This window comes from Anguilla rostrata, chromosome 7 (genome assembly GCF_018555375.3).
Source record: "Anguilla rostrata isolate EN2019 chromosome 7, ASM1855537v3, whole genome shotgun sequence".
Taxonomy (NCBI): Eukaryota; Metazoa; Chordata; class Actinopteri; order Anguilliformes; family Anguillidae; genus Anguilla; species Anguilla rostrata.
This window is the reverse complement of record NC_057939.1, coordinates 33,985,718-34,012,679: the sequence shown is the minus strand read 5'-3', so window position 1 is coordinate 34,012,679 and position 26,962 is coordinate 33,985,718. Positions and strand designations below refer to the sequence as shown.

Genomic DNA, 26,962 nt, shown 5'->3' with positions numbered 1-26,962 from the left:
TTCTGTGTAACAGCTTATCTCTTTATTTTATCTGTTCAACACTGCCGTGCAGAATTTGTATGACCACACACAGCTGTGAACTTCTCACGGTAAAACACCCACCACTTTCCATTTATGTTAGTCGAAGACACTGCATCGTGTCATTTAACATGGGGATTCTTATTACTGGGTTGTTGGTACTCTGTTACCTGGAACTGACTTCTGCAATGTTTTTCGACCTGGGGGAGCAAGAAGAGAAATGCATCATCGAGGAGGTGCCAGAGGACACACTAGTAACGGGTGAGTTTGGCTGACACCAGAAGACATATTTGTCATGGCTGGGTTGGTCAGCAGTTACCACTGCATGAAGACAGTACTGTGCAGAGCTGCACTGTGAGTCGGGCCACTGTATTTATTGTTATGTTATGAATATGGGCTTAAACAAATGTGAGTTGCAACTTTTACACAATGTGCAGGTCATCACACTCCTACAAGTGTATGACAACAGTGTAACACCCCAGCTCTATATGAGAACTATTAACTGGATATGCATTAACACTAGTAATCTGAAAGGGCTGGGGCCTTGGGTTCTGTTTTTAACTTGCAACAGAAGCTATCCTCAATAAATCCTAAAAGAATTCTAATTGTTGTAAAAAGATGACAGTGAATTAAGAATGTCAATGACTTAGAATTAAACGATGATTTACAATGTACTCTAGTAAAGAATAATGTATGCTGAAGTATTGTGATACTAAAATAATGCTAAATAACTAAAAAAGTGATGAATTCCATAGTGGTGAAGTTTATATTATAAAATAATGTGATACCATATAAAACAATTGAATGCAAATAGTGGGTTTCAATTATGCAATTAGTGTATAACATTAGTGTCAATGCAAAGTGTAAAGAATTAGAGCAAATAAAATCAGGAATGCTATAAGACACCAGTTACATCCTCATGCTCTTCAACTGGGACTTTATAATATTTATATCAAAATAACTCAAAATATAGCAGTATGTAGCAATGTTTTGCAGTAAACTGATTTAAGGTCTCAAAGCATTTTTCATTGGTTCATCCACCAAGGCTATGACATAGCCTTGTTTTTACGTCATTGTCCTGCGTTTTCCTTGTGCATGTGATTAGGTATGTGACCAAGGACACAGCTAAGCATGTGTGGAGAGCGAAACTATTGCAGTTCCTGGTGCCGTGTGGTGGAATTGCTCCCTATAGGTTTCTATTGCTGTCATCGTCTCTACATATTGCATACTCTAAGGTTTACCCAAACTATTTAAAGTAACTAAACTTTATATATATATATATATATATATATATATATATATATATATAAATATGTCATTTGGTACTTTGGTGATTTAATTATATCTGCTTCAGTGTACTGCTTTAACCAGCCCTACCCCATGGAATACAAAATGTGACAAAATGAAATAAATAAATTCATAATGAATTAAATAAGCAATTCAATTAATTACCTGATAATTAAATAAATAAGCAATGAAATACATATCTATGAATTATTTTATGTCTCATTTCATTTCATGATGCACATAGCCTCTTTTATTAATTTCTTTGCATATTTATTTGTACACATATTTATTTTAAGACATGTTTATTTCCCCCTGTATTTATTTCAAAACAACTTGGTCTGTCAGTCAACATGAAAGTGAGGGGGTAATTCCTGGTGTAATTGAGCCTGCCAGTATGACCAGAAGGTGGGATTTGCACATTTTGAGAGTATTTAATTGGTTCCAATACACCAGACAAGATCAGTACAGCGTAGAAAAGTATTTGAATCCAAAACAAACACGTATTACTATACTGGAATATCCTTAATTTTGAAATATATACTCTCTCTGCTCTTCACAGGGTATTTTCTGCTGGAATACTGGGACAATGGAAAGCCAAATCACTTGCCTCATCTTGGTCTGACCGTCACTGTGAGAGACCCAGACCACCAGGTGAGAAACACATGCACCAGGAGAGACATGCAGAAAATTATGAGGACCCCACACTACAAATGGAGGGACTAACCACGTGAGACACAAACACATTGGGTGAGACACAGTTGAACAGGCGAAACATGCAAAAACCTGATGAGAGATGCATAGCAACCCGACTCTGACCCACCTCATTACATAGGAAAAAGCCATACCTGACCCGGTATTTCTTCTGTGTAAAGCAAAGCAGGAGAAATGCTGGTACACTGCCTTGGTAACAAGCCAAATAAACATTCCATCAGCTGTCCTCTATCTGTGTATTCAAACTGAGCACATTCTAATTTTGTTCCTCCCATAAAGTAATCCTGTCTAATGTTCCCACATGCAGAACTTTACATTTGGCTATATTGAATTTCATTTGCCAGGTTTCCGCCCACTTCTGGATCTACTTTAGTAGATTCCAAACAGTTTTGTATCATCTGCAAATTTGACTAATGTACTTTCTATGTGCCTGTCACAGTCATTGATATTCAGTCCCCTCCAAAAGTATTGGAACAGCAAGGCCAATTCCTTTGTTTTTGCAATACACTGAATACATTTTGGGTTGAGATAAAAAGATGAACATGAGACAAGAGTTCAGAATTTCAGCTTTTATTTCCTGGTATTTACACCTAGATGTGTTAAACTACTTAGAACATAGCACCTTTGGTATCAGACCACCCAATTTTTAGGTGAGCAAAAGTATTGGAACAGAGAGTATTTAAGTAAATGAAAGCAAATAACACTAAACAATATTTGGTAGCATATCTCTTGCTTGCAATAACTGCATCAAGCCTGCGACCCATTGACATCACCAAACTGTTGCATTCTTCTTTTGTGATGCTTTTCCAGGCTTTTACTGCAGCCTCTTTCAGTTGTTGTTTGTTTCGGGGGGTTTTACCCTTCAATCTCCTCTTCAGGAGGTGAAATGCATGCTCAATTGGGTTAAGGTCTGGTGATTGACTTGGCCAGTCTAAAACCTTCCACTTTTTCTCCCTAATGAAATCCTTTGTTGTGTTGGCAGTGTGTTTTTTTTTGTGTCTTGCTGCATGATGAAGTTCCTCCCAATTAGTTCGGACGCATTTCTCCGTAAGTTGGCAGACAGAATGTTTTTGTAGACTTCTGAATTCATCCTGCTGCTACCATCATGAGTTACATCATCAATAAAGATTAGTGAGCCCACTCCAGAAGCAGCCGTGCAAGCCCAAGCCATGACGCTTCCTCCACCGTGCTTCACAGATGAGCTTGTATGTTTTGGATCATGAGCAGATCCCTTCTGTCTCCACACTTTGGCCTTTCCATCACTTTGGTAGAGGTTAATCTTGGTCTCTGCAGTCCATAAAACTTTGTTCCAGAACTTTTGTGGCTCATCTCTGTACTTCTTTGAAAATTGTAATCTCGTCTTCCGATTCTTACTACTGATGAGTGGTTTGCATCTTGTGGTATAGCCTCTATATTGCTGCTCTCTAAGTCTTCTTCGAACGGTTGATTGAGATACCTTCACCCCTGTCCTGTGGAGATTGTTTGTGATGTCACTGCCTGATGTTTTGAGGTTTTTCTTCACAGCTTTCACAATGTTTCTGTCATCAACTGCTGTTGTTTTCCTTGGTCAACCTGTTCGATATCTGTTACTCAGTACGCCAGTGGTTTCTTTCTTTTTGAGGACAGTCCAAGTTGTCGTACAAGCTATCCCCAATTCTTGTGCAATGGCTCTGATTGATTTCCCCTCTTTTCTAAGCTTGCTTTTCTCCCAAAGACAGCTCTCTGGTCTTCCTGTTAGTTTATCTTTTATAACACAAATGCAGTTTTCACAGGCAAAACCCAAGGCTAAAACCAAGAGTAGACATTCAGAACTATTTATTGTTTAACCAATCAATCTAACAGGACACATCAGGGCAACAAGAAACACTTGTCAGTCACATGTTCCAATACTTTTGCTCACCTAAAAATTGGGTTGTCTGATACAAAAGGTGATATGTTCTAAGTTGTTACAATCTAACAAATCTAGATAAAAATACCAGAAAATAAAAGCTGAAATTCGGATCTGTCATCTCATGTACATTTTTTGACCTCAAACTAAATTGTCTTCAGTGTATAGCAAAAACAAAGGAATTGACCTTGCTGTTCCAATACTTTTGGAGGGGACTGTATACAGTCAGGTCCATAAATATTTGGACATTGACAAAGTTATTGTTATTTTAGCTGTCTACCACAGCATATAGGAAATTAAATTATGGATATGAGCTCAAAGTGCAGACCTTCAGGTTTAATTTGAAGGTATTTACATCCAAATTGGGTGAACGGTGTAGGAATTACAGCACTTTTTATATGTGGTCCCCCCCTTTTTAAGGGACCAAAGGTAATTGGACAATTGGCTGCTCAGCTGTTCCATGGCCAGGTGTGTGTTATTTCCTCATTATTTAATTTACAAGTAAGCAGATAAAAGGTCTAGAATTGATTTCAAGTGAGGCATTTGTATTTGGAATCTGTTGGCTGTTAACTCTCAATATGAAGTCCAAAGAGCAGTCACTGTCAGTGAAGCAAGCCATGATTAGGCTGAAAAAAAACTAATCAGAGAGATAGCAAAAACATTAGGTGTGGCCAAATCAACTATTTGGTACATTCTTAAAAAGAAAGAACGCACTGGTGAGCTCAGGGACACCAAAAGGCCTGGAAGACCATGGAAAACAACTGTGGTGGATGACAAAAGAATACTTTCCCTGGTGAAGAAAAACCCTTCACAACAGTTGACCAGATCAAGAACACCCTCCAGGAGGTAGGCGTATCTGTTAAAGTCAACAATCAAGAGAAGACTTCACCAGAGTAAATACAGAGGGTTTACCACAAGATATAAACCATTGGTAAGCCTCAAAAACAGGAAGACCAGATTAGAGTTTAAAAAAAAAAACATCTAAAAAAGCCTGTACAGTTATGGAACAACATCCTATGGACAGATGAGACAAAGGTCAACTTGTACCAGAATGATGGGAATAGAAGAGTATGGAGAAGGGAAGGAACTGTTCATTATCCAAAGTATACCACCTCATCTGTGAAGCATGGTGGAGGTAGTGTTATGGCGTGGGCATGTATGGCTGCCACTGGAACTGGTTCCCTTGTATTTATTGATGATGTGACTGCTGACCAAAGCAGCAGGATGAATTCTGAAGTGTATAGGGCTATATTATCTGCTCAGGTTCAGCCCAATGCTTCAAAACTCATTGGACTTCACAGTGCAGATGGGCAATGACCTGAAGCATACTGCGAAAGCAACCCAAGACTTTTTTAAGGCAAAGAAGTGGAATGTTCTGCAATGGCAAGTCATCTGACCTGAATCCATTTCACTTTCTGAAGGCAAAACACCCCAAGAACAAGCAGGAACTGAAGATAGCTGCAGTAGAGGCCTGGCAGACATGTCTCAGTAAGCTCCTGTGGTTTTATCTGCAGTTCTATTTTATCATCATTTTATTCCATTTTATTTTATCAGTGTTTTTATTGTTTTTTAGCCTGGTGGCTAAGATAACCAAAATAAAAACCATGTGAACTATGCTCGGTGAGGATGAACTGCTACTAAAGAAAGGGAACAAAAAGTTTACTGACCTGGAGGAGGACATCTGACGGCTCTCGGATGAATTCGATAAAAAAGACTTGCTTTTGTCCAGCATTATAGACGTGGCTCTTGGGCAGTCCAAGAAGATTGCCTCTTTCGGCTGATGCCATCACTCCCGTCTTCTATAAACTGGGTGATAGTTCATGTGGGAACCAATGATACAGCTTGTCAGCAGTCTGAGCTGACCAAAAAGGATTTCAACGACCTTTTTAAGTTTTTAAACAACTGTGTAAAGTCTTTTACACAGTTTTTATTTCCGGCCCCCTGCCCACGATGGGGAGAGCAGCATGTTTTAGTCGAATCCTCAGCCTTTACACCTGGCTCCAGTCCACTTGCAGAGCGAACAACATAGGTTTTGTTGACAATTTTAATTTGTTTTGGAACTGCTCCTCCTTTTTTAGATTTGACGGAGTCCACCCCAACAGGCTGGGTAGCCAAATGCTAGCTGCTAATTTGCAGCACGCTGTTCCATCCTATCCACATGACTGACTGTTTACATCCCGCACTCCCTCACCGAAAATTATTCCAATTCCGGTTGTATTACTTCAGACTATTGTCCCCCCTGCTAGCGACGCTAGCTACCCCCTGCTTTTAAAACCGAAGGTTGCAGCTTCTACAACCATAGAAAGTTTGCTCCACAGGAGTCCCCGTGGTTGGAACCCTATGTCACTGTTTCCAGCGCTAGCCCCTCCTACTGTCCCTCCTGGTATTAACACCTTTAATGGCTCATCTTCCTATCCAGACTGTCATCACAAATAGGGCCTCCCCCCCAGTGAGACATTTCACTGTGCGCAGCGGATCAGACCCTCAAAACCTGCGCCCCTTGGCTCAGGCCTCTGCTGTTGCTAGAAGTGGGTCTGAGCCCCTCAGGATGGCGCTGATAAATGCTCGCCCCATTGCAAATAAGTCTTTTATACTGAATGATTTATTAATCTCAAAAGGCCTGTGTGGTGTGGGGATGGCTGGTTTAAGCAGCCACACCTGCCCTGGGTCAAGCTAATTAGACCTGGCCAATTGGATAATTGGTTAAGAATTAGATAATTGGCCAGGCTAATTGGACCCGGGAGCAGGAGTGGCTGCACCTGTGCGTAGTGAGGCAATCAGTGCACACAGTTTAAATCTGCCATCCCCACTCACACAGGGAAGCCTCTCTGTCATGACAGTGTTTTACATCTGCTCATTTGGCTGTACCATCTTGCCAACCCTCGTAAATAAATGTGGACTGTTGGAACATCATCTCCCTGTGTCTCTGTGCTCGAGGGCCTCTAGGAAAGCCACTTCGGTGGCCTGCGGCAGGCTTGTTTGCCACAGCCTGGATTTCCTGTTTCTGACTGCTACTTGGCAAAGGAGTTTGGACCAAGGCCCATTAATCAAACTGTACCCACCAGACTGTTCTTTTATTAGCACTCCCAGGTCCTCAGTCCGGGGTGGAGGGCTCGCCACCGGAACTGTTTTTTAAGTCGTACGGTGAGCATTGGGGCTTTTACATCATTTGAACTACAGATAACCAATGTTGGTCGTTCAAATCCGTTTTATTGTATTTTAATCTACCGACCCCCTGGTTTTAATAGTTTGTTTATGTCTGAATTTAGTGTCTTCTTATCCTCCATCATTAAGTTGGACAGAGTTATTATGGTTGGTGATTTTAATATTCACATTGATAATGTTTCTTGTAGATTTGCTGCCAATTTTATTAATGTCACTGAGTCTTTTAATTTTATTCAACACGTGTCTGGTCCCACTCACATTAAGGGTCATACCTTGGACCTTGTTTTTATGCTTGGTGTAAATATTGAATCTATTTGCTCTGAGGAGCTGCATGTCTCTGATCATCAGAATCAGAATCAGAATCAGAATCAGAATCGAATTTATTGCCAAGTACATTTACACATACGAGGAATTTGCTTTGGTCAACACACCGAGGCAGCCATCTGCGGCGCCATCATGAATGTGTGTTATTCAACCTGTCTTTTAACATAGACTCTCTGCCCAGTAAACGTGTAAGATGCTCTCGCATCATACATTGCCTCTCAGCTGAGAAGTTTTCTGCAGATTTTGACCCTAGCAAGGTGTTGTCCTCTCATGCTGACGTTGATTGTCTGGTCCACTCCTTTAATACACATTACTTCACCGTTTTGGATAAAGTGGCTCCCACTAAAACGAGACTGTGTTCCTTTAGTCAATTCTTCCCCCTGGTTAAATGAGGAAATTCGTTGTTTCCGGGGTAAATGTCGGAGGGTAGAGCGACTGTGGAAATCAACTAAACTCCAGGTTCACCATCTCTATTATAAAGATCTTTTAACTGATTTTAATAACATGGTGAAGGTTGCGAGGGCTTCTTACTTTGGAAACCTAATTTCCGCTAGTAAACGCAACTCCAAAGTCCTATTTGACACCATTAATAACATTGTCACTTCTGCACCTGCTGATGTGCCTATTTTTACTAATAACACTGGACAATGAAGATTTTGCTTCCTGAACACTTTTGGGTGTATTTTATGAATTTTGGGCTGCTGATCACGAAAATCACCTTAAAATCCTCCTATCGTGTACCACTTTTTTTTAGATATAATAGCATAGTGAGTGTATTTAACAATAGCATTTATTGTCTTCAGGAAGATTCAATACAGAAGAAATGTCTTGTCAATGTTGCAACAGCTGCGATACATCCTGTTACATTTGTGGTGAGTATACGCTTAAGGCTCAAAGATGCAGCTTTGGCTATTAGGACAGCCAACCGGGGCTGCTTCAGTTTTTCAGTCAGTTTGTCAAAGTTGTTTGTGAAGTAGTAGGCCTCAGGATCATGCAAACATGTGCGGTGCCTCTGGCTGGGATGGTTCACAGCACAGCTGACACAGTCATTTTTCAAATCATTCTCAATAATATGCTCCAGAATGCAGGCTGTTAAAGACTTTATGATGCCTGCAGCAGCATGGTGTATCGGGTGACTCGTTGTTCTTTTCCTGATCTGATTGCTTTGCTGGTGAATAGGTAATGTCCATTTTGTCAAATTTACAACACAGGTCCTGCAACCAGTTTTTGTCGAGATCTTCAGCAGCAATTGCTGCTGCTGCTGCTGAGGCTGCCGGTGCTGCAGCTGATGGCGGTGCAACAAACGGTTGGTCTGGGAAAGCATCCCGGGGTTTGTCGTCATATCCCCAAGATTCTGAGGGCTTGGGCTGCTGGAAAAGCACGGATGTCCGTAAGGGTTTATACATTGTCTTAGCCTTGGTGGAAGTTCTGGTGCTGACTGTGAAAACTTTGAAATCTGGTGGCTTTTAAGGACCATCTCCCCACCTACCATGTAGCTAAAGGTGTGGTCGGGGGCAGGTCTGTGTGTGTGTGCTTGACCATATATGGTTAAATATTCCACCCTCATTTTAAGTAACAATATAAGATGACACTTGTAAGTTTTTGTTTTTTTATTTTATTTTTAAAAAATAGCTTTTTATTTAAGACAAAACATTTATTGAAAAATAATCATTTGCAAAAGGCACATTTTATTTTGAAAATGTACAGACAACAGAATAATTATACAAAGCAAAAAAGTCATAGAACCAGGCTTTGGACCATGTAGTTTTGTGAGCTCTTGTTCCAGTTTCTCATCCTCAGCCTCCTCTATGTCAGATGTTGGTTTGTTGTAACAGGCCCTATCCTTAAAACGGTGTTGAAGCTGCATTCTGACACATCTAAATGTCTCAAGCTGCCGAAGCTCTTCAAACACTGCATCAATTTCTGGAAATATGAAATCAGTCCAGTCCTTCCATAGAAATGTCACAGAATTGATGATCTCTCGATCAATATCGCCCAGCTTGCATTGTAGCCTACCAGGCATAGTGGTTTTACACAGTTCTGGAACACCATCATATTCCACCAATTTGATTAGCTTGTTCTGGTCAGTCCACAAAAGTCTGACCTCGATTACATGCTGAGAAATGTCCCCTTTAACTTTGCTCTCAAAGCCAAAATATTCATCGGAGGAGTCCACAAAGAGCTGGCAACAGTCTTTCATTAACTGCCAGTCTGACAGGTACAGACGTACTCCCTTTGTTGACGGGCTGTCAACCTCCGCGTTTGAAAGCTTGAAAAGTGTCACCTTGCTGCTGTGTTGGTCATCAATGGTGAAATAATAGCCGCACCGAAAGCCTTGGTCGTTTCCCGTCCACCACTCCTAGTGGAGTATACGACGCCGTGCACGTGGGATTCTGCTGTGGGACGCAAAGGCTTTCTCGGGCGCTTCGGGTGTTCGGAGAGCCGACATTTTCTTTTACGGTAACGTAATTTGTGCAAAAGCAGTTGCTGAGAGATCTTCAACACCCTTGCTACGGCTTCCAACCAAACCAATAGACTTCATACACATTCTGAAAAGTGGGCGTAATCCTGTTTGCACGACCAAAATACTAAATAAGAGTGTGTATGTGTGCGTGCGTGTCTGTGTCCTACCCCAACCCCGCCTTCTGCATGCATCTCCAGACGTAAATGCAATTACCACATGTATCCTACCCATCTACACTTTGTGTCACTTCGGCTACCCCAAAATCCTAAATGTCACCGACGATTGATGGGCCCTTCGAAACTTTGGTGGCGATGCTCTAACGTAACGGTGTCTCCTCCCTAACTCCGCCCTGCTTACAGGGACGCTGTGGTCATTTTGATTCTCGCACTTCAGCTGTGAACATCTACTTACATAGAGACGCACCACTGCTGTTTGTCGCAGGAAATGGGATAAGTATCTAACGCATGTGCTTTTTTCTACTTTTGGCTTTCTTAAAAACCTCTCTTATAACGCTTTAACACTCCCAATTCGTTCCACAATAACACCGCTTTTTGCACGCTTGCTTTTTCATGCATTTCTCTTCGCAGCTTAACATAACGTTTACCCTGTTCTCCCCACTTTTGCTAATCCATGCTTTTAAACAACATTGCTATTTATTCCGCTTACGTTGTTCCATTCCTTGCTTTTTTCACACACTTAAATCGGCACCCTATCGGCTTGTTAAGACTCTGCATACTTGCCTGGAGATGTTTTCTTCGATCTAATGTAGAAACCACTGCTTTAAAGCTTAGTTACTTACATATTCTCACATATTGCTTGATTTACTGGTAAAGAATAAATAAATGTTTCAAGTTGCACAAGCAATTGCCCCACAAGGAGTTTAGTTACACCAAGCATTCTTAACATTTTAATTATTTTTTATTTTATTTTAATTTATTTATTCTATTATTATTTTTTTTCTATTTTTTGTCCTCACCATCTGGCAACCACAACCACCATTTCCCCTCCTCTTATCCCTCACCAACCAAACCATATCAGAGGTCAAAAGGTCAAGGGGGCGGGGCATCAATCAAGCATTTTGACATGAGGTACATCATATTTCTCTCTAGCACAGCTCCTAGACCATTCAGACTTGCATCCACATGCAGAATGTAGGGCTTAGTTGGATCTGCAAAAGCTAACACAGGGGCTTGGGTGAGACACTGAATGATTTTGTTAAGCAAAATCAGCTGGTTGCTGGTCAGCAGCTAAGCTAGGATTGAATATTTCCCACATACATAACGTTTTATTCAGTGGCGACTGGTGAGCTGAAAATTGGTGGGGCGCAAAACCTTCCTTTAAACTAATCATTGATCTCAACCTGTTTTCATTAGTAATTTTCTTTTATAATCAAGCGTGCCAACGATTGAATTAATCAAATGGCAAGTAGCCTAACACACAGCGTCTTCATACCGTGTTAGGGGGATTAAATCATAAAATCAATTTATCCGTTAAAAATCTGTTTTAATCACCAAGTAGTCTACACTTAACAAACACGATACACCAGTCTGTTATCTACTGTGTTAGCTCTCAGAATAACCAGCAAAAACAAAACCTGCACTTCAATTTTGTTTACAATCTAGCCTACGCATTGCAGATATTTGCCATGAATACGAGTGCGGAGAAAGAAGTGCATGTATCCGCAAATAATGTTAATAAAAAATGTGCACAATTTTGTACTGCAAATGAAAATAAATGTAGGCTATATGGCCTAGGCTACTTGCTAAAACTGCCTATTGGGGAGAGCTGGCTATATATGATAGTATTGAGTAGCCCATTTTGTGGATTAATTGTATTGATACTCAAGGAAAATCAGGGGAAGATTCCGCCACTGCTTAGTGATTAAAATGGATTTTTCTAAATCGCATTTATCATTTAATCTCCCTAACACAATGCGAAAAAGCTGTGTCCCTTTCCAATTGATTAGTCAGATGTTTGCATGCTTGTTAATCACTGAAAATTCATTAAAACAGTTTGAGATCAATGATTAGTTTAAAGGAAAGTTTTACGCCTCACCAGTTTAAGAAAGATGGATAAAGGAGGAAGAAAGTGAGGACAAGAGGAGGATGACCGATTATTTTCGTGGGTAAAAAAAATTCTCAACATTAATGACACTCAATAAACTTGAAATATATTATGTAAAAGCTTGCATAAATAGTATACATTCTTTTTAAAACATTGTTTTCCTTAATTACAATTATGTGCACAATACATCAAAGATACAACTATTTTGAGCTGAGACATTCATTGGTTTGTACCTTTTTTCACCCACCTGCCACCGGCTCTCAGGGTCCACCCACCTCCCAAATCCCAATTTAACCCCTGAGTATAGGGCATATGTAGACAGTGTGAAAAACACACACATACAGTGGGCTCCAGAATTATTGGCACCCTTGATAAATATGCACAAAAAACAAATGCTAAAAAAAATGGCTAAACTAAAAAATAATACAGTTATTGACATAAGCTTTATTTTCCAACATGTGTAAACTAGTGTGTGATTAATGATTCATTGTAATCAACCAAAGAAAAAAAAAAATAAAAATAAAAAATAAAATAAAAATATTTCCCCAAAAAACAGGTTCCACAATTATTGGCACCCCTGGTTTAATGCATTGTGAAACCACCCCTGGCAAAGATGACAGCCATGAGTCTTTTCCTATAATTTGTGATAAGTTTAGAGAACACATTTGGAGGGATTTTTGACCATTGCTCCATGTAGAACTTTTCAGAATCATTGATATCTTTGGGTTTACGCTTATGGACCCCCCCCCCCCTCCCCTTCAGTTCAGACCACAGGTTTTTGATGGAATTTAAGTCTGGAGACTGAGAAGGCCATTGGAAAACATGGATGTTGATTTCACGTAAGCATTTCTGTTTAGATCTTGATGTATGCTTGGAGTCATTGTCCTGCTGGACAATCTACCTATGACCTAGTCCTAGCTTCTTAGCAGAGACAGCCACATTTTCTGCCAACATTTCCTGGTACTTTGTTTAATTCATTGTGCCATTGATTTAAAATAGTGCCCCGGGACCACTGCCAGCAAAACATCTCCAAAATATCAATGACCCACCTCCATATTTGACCGTAGGTATGAGGTGCTTCTCCTGTATGCATTCCTCTTTTGCCACCAAACGTGTTGATGGTGTGTATGGCCAAAACGTTCAATTTTGGTCTCATCTGACAATAGCACTCTCTTCCAGTCATAATTCCAATGAGGTTTGGTAAGCTCCAGATTCTTGATTTTGTTTATTGTGCTCAGTCAGGGCTGTCTTCGTGCCACCCTTCCAAGAAAAAATTTGATTACTTAATAAAAAAACCATTGAAGCATGAAAGTAAATGTATTGAAATAAAAGTATATAGTTTTATATGTTTGAATATATATATATATGAATATATTGTTGTAGTCTGTATTCCCGGTCACTTGTCTCCCCAGTACTGTCTCTGTGTTCCCTGAGCTGCTTCACTCCCCTGTACTTGTGTGATTTCACTATTCGGGTGGTTCCGGGTTTTCGTGGTTTCCCCCCTTCTTTCCAGTCTCGCTTTACTTTCTTCCTGCTGATTTCTAGTTTTACTAATTTCTACTAATCCCTACTAACTTATAGATTGTAAAGTACTAACCTCACTAATATACTAACATGTGAATATTACTAATGGACTAACACACACTAGTTTTGGGTTTTTGATAGTTTAGATCACTATACTAATACATTAACCAGTCTCCCCTTTTCCATGCTGCGCTGTAGCTCCGCCCCTTTTCTTTCTAGCCTGCTCTAACGCTGAGTTCTGCAATTGCCTGCACCTGTCTCTTGCTCTAACTGCACCTCTCTCTCTCTGCACGTGTTTTACCTGCTAAACCCAGGCCGTCTGTTATCATTGTTGTCTATGTGATTCCAGTCCGCGTTTTGTCAGTCCCCTGTCATTTAATTAGTTATCCTAATGTTCTTCACCTGGATGTTGTTTGTTACTCCGCCCTCACTCACGTAACCCCTCCTTGATTGTTACCTTCCCCAGTGTATAAATGTCAGTCTTTTCCACCAGTTCCCTGTCAGAACGTTGATCATATTCATTGTGCCGATTATTTGTAAGCCTTTGTTTATTGAGATTCCTGCGACACCCCTTTGCCCGACTTTGAGTTTGCCTGCCCCTTTTGGTTTTGTTTGCTTCTGGTTCGACCTTCGCTTTTCTTTGACTTCTCTTTTGCCTGCCCCTTTGTACCTTCGCTATTTCTGATCTCCTGGTTTTTGACTTTTTTGCCTGTCTTTTTACTATTCTTTTGGAAACTCGATTCGGCACCGTCCTCTCTCTGACTACCTGGCTTCGAAACTCGGACTGATTAAAGACAACGTTTTTTGGATTTCCCTGGTCTGCGTGTGGGTCCTTACACAGAACATCACATATATATATAGTATATGTTTGAACATAACATAATAGATTATTATCTGTGTCATTTATTATATGCAGCCTTTTTTCTTCATTTTTATTAAGGGTGCCAATAATTCTGGAGCCCACTGTACATGCATGAACGCACATACACAAGCACTGTCAGTTGAAAAATAATCCAGGTGGACTGGAAACGTGTTAGGAGTGAGAAGACATACAAATACAATCACACAAAAGACAACAGCTAATGTCATTGCATAATATGTCACAATGGCTTCAATTATCATATATAAATTAATCAATATATGATCCAAAGATAAATTGCATTTAATACAAAACCATGTAATTAAAAAATGTGTGCTCCAGAAAACCTGACCAGACTTCTTGGCCAAATTAAAGTTTGGCATTGCAGCAGAATTATGTGTCCCACCAGGTCAAGCTTTTACAAACTGGGAGAGAATGACATGTGATGAGAATAGGGGGATATAAAAAAAGGGAAAAGAACCATTCCAAATAAAACAAAACATTGTAGTTAAGTTTGCTGTCGTGGTAAAAAAAAAATAAGTAAAGAGATCAGCACTAGGAAAATTAAAAGATGGTAGGCCATTACCATTCCTAAATTCAGTGTTGGCTGTGGGGAGGATATGTGTGAGATCACTGCAGTGGGGACAGAAAGAGCAGGAGCTGCAGAAGGTGATCTGACTTGATTTATAGCCAGCTCATGTCAATTTAACAGGGAATCACTGTCCAAGGAATTTTATCAGTCTATGTTTATTATATAATGCAACTACGACTTTCTATGACTATGTCATTGCTATGTCATTGCTCCACAGAACATCATAATAATAGATAACACATTGATAATTACATCATGTGGCTAATTTACCTGATCTTTCAGGTAAATTTCCGTTAGCTAGCTAGACATTAATATAATTTTAGCTACCTAATCCAGCTAAATTACTATCAGAGACGGCAGAATAAAAGTATATCGTCTCTGCTGCTATCAAACGACCGTTAGCTGGGTTTTCCTCTTGACCATTTAACAATTTCATTTCATTTCTTACCTTGATTATAATGCAATATTCTGCTGCATTCTTGCGCGCTGTCGCTGTCATCGTTTAAAAGCTGCGTTGCCGCAAGAAAGATTGGCAAGAAATGGACGAGCATGATGAGTCCCGATTGGTAAGAAATGGAGCTGCAGAAAAGGGGAGATTTGATTGGTAAGAAATGGACGAGCTGAACGAGTCCCAATTGGTAAGAAATGGACCAGAGAGACGGGGAGATTTCTATTGGTAAGAAATGGACGGGGCGGAGCACACAATTGGTAAGAAATGGAAGCGAAAATGGAAGCGGGACCCCGCTACTGGTTTTCGGGAGCTAGACTCTCCTGCTCTCGGTAGCGCCAGGAGTTTGTCCACACGCTCCAGGAGATCTCTTACCTGGGCACCAGGCAGGCAACACACCGTACGTGATTCCTTTTTGTGCAAACAGACTATGCTGTCTACCCCCTAATAATTGAGTCCACCTCTATCACTAGCTACCTTTTCTGGGAGGATGTGGCCATCTGGGAGCCCAGTGGCTCATCAGTCCTCCCACTCACAGAATCAAGAGCCAGATGCAATTCCTGCAAGGGCTGGAATCAGTTGGAAACCACAACCTCTGGAGATGTCGCCCAAGTGTGGTGGAAATGCCCTTTTCTGAGCCTGCGCCCCACTATCACCCAACTATCTCTCCCTGCCTGCTCTGGATTTCCCCCCTTCCCAGCTGTGGCATGCACACCAATTCCTTAAAGGACAAGCTACTCAGTTCCTGGAACTCTACCAGTTGCGAACTGAGAAGTCCAGCAAGCTGGCCCTCAAGAGCAAGAATCTTGCTCTCAAGGTCCTCAACCAGTTGGCAATGGTGGCAGATGAACTCGCTTTCCAGAAGCACAATTATCCTGCAACCCTCACGTGGCTTTGACCACATTTTTATCCCCTATCACCCTATGTCTAGAGTAAGATACTGCCGAAGCACCAAGCCCCCGTGTGGGTGGCTCCAGACAATTAGTAAGAGAAACCGGAGAGGAAAATAAAATAAATAAATAAATACCTATTAACTATCTAACATTAACTTGTTGGTGTAGACCCCTAGTAGCCATGACTCCGACGTCTTGAGATTGTTCAACTCAGGCGTTCAGTGCTCCTGCAGCCAAATTATGAGTTTAAAACTCAAACTCTGTGATCTAGCTTATTACTAGACGATTCAGGACTGTGCCGAAGAGTTTCTAATCGCCACCGTTGTCGCACCTGTCCTCCATTTACCAAGCACCCCCCTCCCCACATTCTCATCTGCAACTACACCCCACACCCACGACACACTGGACAATAGTATCTATCTGGGCATCCATAAATCATTCTTTCACCACTAAAAATTTGTATTCCATCATAGCAACAAGATAAAGCCAACAATAGCCGAAGGTATGCCTTGACAGCCGTGAAAAATGTTGCTCACTGAACACTGAAATAAACTAGAGGAATTATAGTAGAATTATATTGTGGCATTTTACTATCAATATCTGTGAATAAAAATGGAATAAATAAATAAATGGTTTTAAACGTAAAGATATTCCTTTCAATGTTCAGTGGTCATTTATTGTCTTCAACAATATATTTGTGAAATATACACACATTTGTTACGCCTGGGTCCTTTCCAAAATAGCTCTGCGTAATACCACATGTTGTTTACGCCGTTTTTAGTACAACCTGGATCGATTGACACTTAATTTATTCAGTAGGTGACCGTATAAGCTTTCTAACGAAGTAGACTGAACAAAAATATAAATGCAAACCTTTTATTTTTGCAGCCATTTTTAATGCGTTTAAATAATACCTCAAAGATTTGTTCTATGTGCACAAAGATCTTATTTCTCTCGAATTTTGCCCACAAATTTGTTTATATCACTGTTAACTAGCATTTCTCCTTTGTCAAGATAATCCATCTCCTGCACAGGTGTGGCATATCAAGATGCTGATTAAAAGCCATGATCACTACACAGGTGTTCCTTATGATGGGGTCAATAAAAGGCCACCCTAAAATGTTGAGTTTTTTGTTGTTCAACACCATGTCACAGATGCCTCAAGAGTTAAGAAATCATGCAATTGGCATGCTGACTACAGGAATGTCCTGTAGAGCTGTTGCCAGAGTAACAGGTGTTCATTTCTCCACCGTAAGTTGACTCATTTCAGAGATTTTGGATGTTCGTCCAACAGGCCTCACAAGCACAGACCACATGTAACCACGCCAGCCCAGGACCGCCACATCTGACTTCTTCACCCGTGGGATCGTCTGAGGCCAGCTACACGGACAGCTGATGAAACAGTTGGTTTACACAACCGTAGAATTTCTGCACAACTGTCAGAAATCAGCTCAGGGAAGCTCATCTGTGTGCTCGACGTCCTCACTGGGGTCTTGATTGATCTGCAGTTTGGCGTCACAATCGACGTGAGTGGGCAAAAGCTCACCTTCGATGGCCACTGGTATGCTGCAGAACTGATGAATCACGGTTTCAGCTGTACAGAGAAGATGGCAGGCAGCGTGTATGGCGTCGGGTGGGTGGGCGGCAGCGGCGACTGGTGAGCTGAAAATTGGTGGGGCACAGAACTTTCCTTTAAACTAATCATTGATCAAACTAATCATTGATCTCAAACTGTTTTAATTAATTTTCAGTGATTAACAAGCATGCAAATGATCTGACTAATTAATTGGAAAGTGACACACAGCTTCTTCGCATTGTGTTAGGGAGATTAAATGATAAATGCGATTTAGAAAAATCTGTTTTAATCACTAAGCAGTGGCAGAAACTTCCCGTTTTTCCTTGAGTATCAATACAATTAATCCACAAAATAGGCTACTCAATACTATCATATATAGCCAGCTCTCCCCAAATAGGCAGTTTTAGGGAGTAGCCTAGGCCTTATAGCCTACATTTGTTTTCATTTGCAGTACAAAATTGTGCACATTATTAATCAACATTATTTGCAGATACATATATTTCTTTCTCCGCACTTGTATTCATGGCAAATATCTGCAATGTGTAGATTGTAAACAATCTTGAAGTGCAGGTTTTGTTTTTGCTGGTTATTCTGAAAGCTAACACGGTAGATAACAGACTGGTGTATCTTGTTTATTAAGTGTAGACTACTTGGTGATTAAAATGGATTTTTAACAGATAAATTGAATTTATGATTGAATCCCCCTAACACGGAATGAAGACGCTGCGTGTTAGGCTACTTAATAATTGCCATTTGATTCGTCCGATTATTGGCACGCTTGATAATAAAGGAAAATTAATGAAAATCGGTTGAGATCAATGATTAGTTTAAAGGAAAGTTCTGTGCCCCACCAATTTTCAGTTCACCAGTCGCCACTGGTGAGCGGTTTGCTGATGTCAACGTTGTGAACAGAGTGGCCCATGGTGGTGGTGGAGTGTTGGTATGGGCAGAGAACTCAAGTGCATTTTATCCATGGCAATTTGAGTGCACAGAGATATTGTGATGAGATCCTGAGGCCCATTGCTGTGCCATTCATCCACCACCATCACCTCATGTTTCAGCATGACAATGCATGGCCCCATGGTGCAATGATCTGTACACAATTCCTCAAAGCTGAAAATGTCCCAGTTCTGCCGCGTGTTCCAGTTCCCACCAATATCCAACAACTTCGTACAGCTATTGAAGAGGAGTGGGACAATATTCCACAGGCTACAATCACCAATTTTATCAATTCAATGCGAAAGAGATGTGTCGTGCTGCATGAGGCAAATGGTGGTCACACAAGATACTGATCGGTATTCTGTTCATTTCATGGTATCTTCTTTTTTGGGGAATCTGTGACTAACAAATGCACATCTGTATCCCCAATCACATGAAATCAATAAGTGCTTAATGAATCTATTTCAGTTGACTGATTTAAGTTTATTACCTGTGAACTCAATAAAATCTTCGAAATTGTGTTGCATTTATATTTTTGTGTATGTGTAATTTTACATTTAGAATAGAGTTTTACAGCACAGCACCCAGCGAAACGTTATCGATGAGTTTTGTCATTTCTTGGAAAATATTATTATTCTTGAGAACTTCAGAGCATGGCTATGTTTGCTGATAGACTCAACTGATACTGTTTTCTGGACTAAGTCATAAGGGGACAACAACAGCATTGATTCCCTGACTCTGTCGCTTTCTACTGAACATAGATAAGAATTCTATGTGTTACTGCTCAAAATATTTGTTATATATGTTATTTTTGAAATTGAGTGACTTTAAATAGGTCAGTGGTATTTTATAATGAGCATATTTCACACTGTAACGTAAGCGTTCCTTGGTAGTTCAGTAGGATTTGTGTTTCATACACCGGATGTGATGTGAGTTGGAACAAAATGTGGTGGACAGCTGAATATTGTTTTAATGTCGCCCCATTCAAGAAAACATTAGCCTACATACTGTAGAGTACAGAAAAACATACAAGAACTAATTATTACAAATTTAGGTACTGTACCACATTGTGTGATAATGTTTTTGCATTATTTTTAAATCTGACATTAATGTTTCATCTTAAACATTCATAAGGGGTACATTCATATGCTTTATAATGGACAAATTATAAAGCATTTTATTCATTTTTGGAGGAATTTTGTTTCTGGACCCCTAGATATTTTAGACCACTGTACTTATGAAAAGCTTGTAATTCCCACTTTAAAATGAAGCAAGGGGGAGTTTCTTGAGTCAAAACAGTTGATTTGTAGTGAAATACATGATTATGTTGTGATTTACAGCAATGCATAATTTAGACATTTTGGATAGATTTGGAGACACTGGGTACACTGCTTATTTTTTGCTTCATAGATGTTTTAGGAGTTCTGCATATCCACCCTTAGATTAAGGTCATGGAGTTTTTGATTCGGGCCATGTATAGTTTAACCTGTTTTATATATGGGATCTCTCAATATCTCTCTGATTGCATTACTAAAGAGCAAATTCATTTTAGATTTTTTACCTAGTCAATTACACTTGTGGCACTTTATTTCTTCCCAAATTAAGAATATAAACTAATCTTAGTTAGTATTGTAAAAGGTACAAATGTCCTGCTTCATTTTCCAGGTCTCTGTGATGCTCACATCTGGAGTTATAAAGGTTTAAATAAGGTACCCCTTAAATGGGCGAGGATTGGGCAGATTTGGCTTGTGCGCAAAGAGGTTTAGTGTTAAATAAATAACACGAAAAAGAACTACCAGGTGTAGAATCACTCGAGTTATAATCAACAAACTTAGCTAGTTTTGTTTTTTATTAAATAGCAATGACTGAAGGAACCCTTGTACTAGGAAATATTTTAATTATATCTCAGAACAGAATACAAAATTTACCTGAAATCAGATTATAATAAACTACAGCTAATGTTAACATGTAACAATAAGGGCAAACTATCTAACTACAATAATATTTTCTCCTGGGAAGTTGAAAACCACTAAAAAAATCTCAGGTCAGAAAGAAGGTGGCCGAATTATTTAACTGGCTAGTTTGCTACACAAATGCTTAAGGGAGGAAAAAACTGGAAGTCCCCCCCATCCCCTAATGGCGACAAAGATTTTCACCTTCGGAGCAAAACCATCTTACCTTACTTATAATATGAGGCTTAAAAAAAAAAAAAACAACAAAAAAAAAAAATACACAAACTAACATCAGATACACAGTTGAAAGCACAATAAAATGCTGTAACAAACTTTTCCAAACACCGGACTCCTTCCCTTTTTCCACCACAAACAGGAAGTGCGTGTCAGACACAAGCAATCAAGCAGGTTGTTGTTGCTGTTTTTGTTAGTAATTTCCTTAAGGTATACCTCCTTTAATTTTCTTTGCTGGCTTGCTTTGACCAGCTTGAAAAGCCGCCGGGCTAGCTGTGACGTAACTAACGTTTGCAGCAGTACTAGCTTGCTGTTAACAAAATAACTGACTGTGACAGAGACCGTCATGTGAAACTCCCATTAATTTTCTCCATAGAGAAATGATGCATTGATCCGGAAATCCATATATACAGTTGAAGTCGGAAGTTTACATACACTTAAGTTGAAGTCATTAAAACTCATTTTTAACCACTCCACAGATTTCATGTTAGCAAACTATAGTGTTTGCAAGTCAATTAGGACATCTATTTTGTGCTTGACACAAGTAATTTTTCCAACAATTGTTTACAGACAGATTATTTCACTTTTAATTCACTATATCACAATTCCAGTCGGTCAGAAGTTTACATACACTAAGTTGACTGTGCCTTTAAACAGCTTGGAAAATTCCAGAAAATGATGTCATGGCTTTAGAAACTTCTGATAGGCTAATTGACATTATTTGAGTCAATTGGAGGTGTACCTGTGGATTTTAAGGCCTACCTTCAAACTCAGTGCCTGTTTGCTTGACATCATGGGAAAATCAAAAGAAATCAGCCAAGACCTCAGAAAGAAAATTGTGGACCTCCACAAGTCTGGTTCATCCTTGGGAGCAATTTCCAAACGCCTGAAGGGACCACGTTCGTCTGTACAAACAATAGTACGCAAGTATAAACACCATGGGACCACACAGCCGTCATACCACTCAGGAAGGAGATGCGTTCTGTCTCCTAGAGATGAACATGCTTTGGTGCGAAAAGTGTAAATCAATCCCAGAACAACAGCAAAGGACCTTGTGAAGATGCTGGCGGGAACAGGTACAAAAGTATCTATATCCACAGTAAAACGAGTCTGATATTGACATAACCTACAAGGCTGCTCAGCAAGGAAGAAGCCACTACTCCAAAACTGCCATAAAAAAGCCAGACTACAGTTTGCAACTGCACATGGGGGCAAAGATCTTACTTTTTGGAGAAATGTCCTCTGATCTGATGAAACAAAAATTGAACAGTTTGGCCATAATGAGCACCGTTATGTTTGGAGGAAAAAGGGTGAGGCTTGCAAGCCGAAGAACACCATCTCAACCGTGAAGCACGGGGGTGGCAGCATCATGTTGTGGGGGTGCTTTGCTGTAGGAGGGACTGGTGCACTTCATAAAATAGATGGCATCATGAGGAAGGAAATTTATGTGGATATATTGAAGCAACATCACAAGACATCAGCCAGGAAGGTAAAGCTTGGTCACAAATGACTCTACCAAATGGATAATGACCCAAAGCATACTTCCAAAGTTGTGGCAAAATGGCTTAAAGACAAAGTCAAGATATTGGAGTGGCCATCACAAAGTCGTGACCTCAATCGAAAATTTGTGGGCATAACTGAAAAAGCGTGTGCGAGCAAGGAGGCCTACAAACCTGACTCAGTTACACCAGTTCTGTCAGGAGGAATGGGCCAAAATTCCAGAAACTTATTGTGAGAAGCTTGTGGAAGGCTACCCGAAACATTTGACCCAAGTTAAACAATTTAGAGGCAATGCTACCAAATACTAAGAGTGTATGTAAACTTCTGACCCACTGGGAATGTGATGAAAGAAATAAAAGCTGAAATAAATCATTCTCTCTACTATTATTCTGACATTTCACATTCTTAAAGTAAAGTTGTGATCCTAACTGACCTAAGACAGGTAATGTTTACTGTGATTAAATGTCAGGAATTGTGAAAAACTGCGTGTCGGCTTATAACTATGAATTCATTATAAACATTATAGGTTGTGTAACAATGAAAGTAATAATCCAGCTACTTGTAAATATTTGAAATTGACTTTGATGATCATGTTATAGCATGAAGCTCCATTCACCGCCATGCTGCAAAATCTGATGATTCTACTCTGTTTAGCAATGGCTCAGCACTGGGATGGCAGGTATGCCATCCAGCCAAGTTACGCCTTGGTGGGGAATGCCCCATACCTGTACAGCACCAAGAGTTTGGTACTTTTCAGGGTTCCCCACAGAAATAACCACAACAGCTACAGACTCTCATCCCTTAAAAATATTAATTTATGTACATTCTGACCCTTTGTGTCACACCAAAGTGTCACATAACTAAACTTGCCTCAGACATTTAAATGAATGTACAAAACTGCAGAAAGCATATTCCTCCAGAAAACATATGTTTATTCTTGCTTGTCAAGTTCATTTTACTAAATGTTCTTGTATATTTGCTACTTACAATAAATACCGTAAGTAAAATAAATAGTATCCATACATACATAAAATACTTCATTATCCCCATGGGGACATTTATTTAAATGTTTTGCATGAGGCAATTTTAGTTATGTGACACTTTGATGTGACACAAAGTTTGAATGACGACATTGTGAGATGGTCAAATTAAAAAACACAGGGTGAAGTGACTTGAAACAATTTAGGAAACATTGGGTAGCATTGCTTTGGAATACAGCTTCTTCAATTCCGGTGAGGCAAGACAGCCTGTATTGTTTGTAGTACAGTAACTTGGCGTCATTTTGATATCAATACATTTAATGGCAGGCCTAGATTTTGCCAGTTTGAATGAATGAGTTATAGATAGTGCTTTGTATGTGTGAGTAACTTGGCATTTTTGTACATGGAAAACATGTTTTTCATGAGATAATATGTACAATGTGGGCTAAATAACTGGATTTTTATTTATTTTGCAGACATTGATGTCTAAAAGATATGGCCGAAAGGGAAAATTCACATTTACAGCACATTCCTCTGGCCAACACTTCCTGTGTATGCAGTCCAACTCCACACGCTTTGCAGTCTTTGCTGGGGACAGGCTGGTGAGTTCAGCTACTCAACGTCCTTGATAATAAGATAACAATAATACATTACAGGCATTTAGCAGACGCTCTTATCCAGAGCGACTTACATAGCATTTTTACATTGTATCCATTTATACAGCTGGATATATACTGAAGCAATTTCGAATAAGTACCTTGCTCAAGGGTACAACGGCAGTGCCCTACCCGGGAATCGAACTTGTGACCTTTCGGTTACAAGCCCAGTTCCTTACCCACTGTGCTACACAGACCAAAGATTTGGACATCAATTCAGCATTAATAGGCTATGATTGCAAGTTACCTGAACCAAGGCCTTGTGGAAAGAGTGAGGGTATGGGAATCCCTGTTTAATTAATGTAAGTCTTGGGAGTTCTAGCAACGTGCATTCAGTTTTCAATTTGGACAAAGATGTTTGCCTCCAATGGAGCTAATAACCTGTAACTTAACTCACTGGAAATGAATTAATTATTATATTCGTTCAAAGCCCATGCCACCAAGCATATATGGGGGTTTCTTCAACTAGGAGCACTTTTGTCCTTGTGAACTTATTTAAAAAAACTTGTTCAAATCACACTTACCACAGTCTCATAAGTTTATCTAATTTGTGTGTGTGTGTGTGTGTGTGTGTGTGCATGTATCCCAGTATTCCATTATGCAGAAGATGATTCAAAATGATAGTACATCTTTGGACTTAAGCATTCTGAGCACTCTAGTCTGGCCCATTATAAACAGTTGTGTGGCTGCACATAATGTGTGTGTGCGTGTGCGTGTATGTACGTGCGGCACATGTGTGTGTGAATGTCTGAATGTGATTAAAGGCCAAATCTAATCAAGGGTTTGACAAATTTCTTTCCAGACTGACACTGGTGCCGTTTGGTCACTGGTTCAGGCTCAGGGATAAGTCCTATTACTTTCACGGATTGATACCAGATGATGTCATCTCTCTCTGGCCAATAGAATCGATTGTTACCTATAGACCAATTGTTACCTATGCGGCTCATTGTTTTAACAAGAGCACCGCTGTAACCATCAATATCTTGAATGATGCCCAGGTACACATCTCCGTCATAATTGACGGCATACCACTGACCTATAAGCCCCTTGTGTAAGTCCGGAATGTGCTGCAGACCTAAATTGTGGGATGTGTTAGGATGTGATGTGCTGGTTGAGGGGCAAGCTTCCTCCCATCCTGAAACATTGCGGTTTCTGGATTTAATTAATATATAAACATAGTATTACACATATCTATTTTTACAATCCATATTTGTGCCTTATCAACATAGATAGCTTGGGTTTATGTGTTAACACAATGCCTTTCTCATTTCCACCACACTCTTGTCTTTTCCACCACAGAGGGAAGTGTGGTGGAAATGACTGTGGTGGAAATGACATTTCTACAGTATTTTGTGAAAAACTTCAAGGTAGCTTGACATATTAGCTTTGATTTGATAGCTAGCATATGATGCATGCAAAATACACTTATTTAACTTAAAAAATCTATCCTCTTACAAACTTCCATGAAGGTACAGCATGTTTGGAAATGACATACAATAAAAATATTGTCTGTTCAAGCAATATTTACCTTGGTTTTTTTTCAATAGCTGTACATGAAAATGCACATCTCCTCCATATCAAACATGTGCTCCATTGCCACTGTCTAGTTCCTTAACAACCACCTAAACAATCTCTCATACAGACTTTTTAAAGGGAAATTACATTGCTGTGGTGGAAATGATGGTGATACTGTGTGACAACTATATTTTGTGTAAAAAATAATATTGACAACTGTCTCACATTAAATACTAAAATGTTTTTTTATTATTTGAGTATTACTTTGTTCAGGAACATTAAATGTTTTCATATAAATTATATTTTTACACTTTATTTTCATTGTTTAATTTTAAAAGTCTTGGTGTGGGACAAGGGCAAAACAGTGATATTGAAGCCTATAAGGCTGTTGAAAAGTAAGAAAAAATCATAATGGACACATGGTAAAAAGTTTCTAAGATGGTTTTATTGTTAATTTAACAAAGAGAGAGGGAATTGTACAAAATTATATGTATTTTTAAAAATATGACCAAAGGACATGAAAGTGCTTGTAGTCTAAGAACCACCCATATACAAATGTATGTTGTCTCATATAAAATAATATTTTCATCTGTTTTCAGCGTCTGCACCTGGATGTTCAAATGGGAGAACACACCATGGACCCAGGCACTGCTAAAGCGAAAGACACAGTTAAAACCATGGAGTACAGTCTGCAGCATATAATCGACCAAATGCTGTACATCAGCAGGCAGCAGAACTTCCAGCGGGTAGCATGTGGATACTGTGATAAAGCTGAGCTTATGATAAAAATACAACAGCATATGGCCATATCAATTTTACAAATAATGGAGGACAAAACCAAAATAGCACAGAATACATATTGTTCCTTACTGTTGGCATGTTTATCCCTATAGTCGCATGTGTCTTTGCCCTGGTTTTGATCTCACTGCAATATCAACATCAATGTCACCCACAGTCAAACCTGCTTTTCATTTCTCCATCTAGCTAGAACTGCAAATGGATTTCAATAATTCGTTTCAAATCCAGACCTATACATACTTTCCTATTGACGCCTACACTCTGTAAACTGTAGCCATCCAAACTAACTATCACTGAAAATCCATCTGTTTCTTTAGGAGCGGGAGGAGACGTTTCGTCAAATAAGTGAAAAAAGCAACGGAAATATTTTGTGGTGGGCTATTCTACAAACTGCTATTCTTCTCACCGTCGGCGTCTGGCAGATGAAGCGTTTGAAAGACTTCCTCATTGAAAAGAAGCTTGTATAAGAGAGACAAGTCTCTCCACTCCTTATACTGTACAATCAACTAGACACAAAATAAATGTTCTTGATAACACCAAACAACGCTTGTCTTGTTTGCATGCACACCACTGCA

The 26,962-nt window shown here is 39.6% G+C and overlaps 2 protein-coding genes across 3 annotated transcripts in view; one reads left to right on the top strand and one right to left on the bottom strand.

Annotated features, from left to right (window-relative positions):
* Positions 1 to 26,962, bottom strand: part of LOC135258515 (ribonuclease inhibitor-like) — a 362,007-nt gene that overhangs the window by 83,781 nt on the left and 251,264 nt on the right. The window lies entirely within an intron of this gene.
* On the top strand, positions 70 to 26,945 carry si:ch211-255i20.3 (transmembrane emp24 domain-containing protein 11). The gene is made up of 5 exons (XM_064342063.1): positions 70 to 279; positions 1,865 to 1,956; positions 23,895 to 24,020; positions 26,189 to 26,335; positions 26,705 to 26,945. Exons 1-5 carry the CDS (start codon positions 150 to 152, stop codon positions 26,852 to 26,854), a joined length of 645 nt encoding a protein of 214 aa, XP_064198133.1. The 5' UTR covers positions 70 to 149; the 3' UTR covers positions 26,855 to 26,945.

Excerpts from the sequence above, each read along its gene's own strand:
- si:ch211-255i20.3 (XM_064342063.1), top strand. The coding sequence starts at position 150 with ATGGGGATTCTTATTACTGGGTTGTTGGTACTCTGTTACCTGGAACTG. Across the intron at positions 280-1,864 it reads AGAGGACACACTAGTAACGG|GGTATTTTCTGCTGGAATAC; the intron begins GTGAGTTTGGCT and ends TGCTCTTCACAG. Across the intron at positions 24,021-26,188 it reads TCTTTGCTGGGGACAGGCTG|CGTCTGCACCTGGATGTTCA; the intron begins GTGAGTTCAGCT and ends ATCTGTTTTCAG.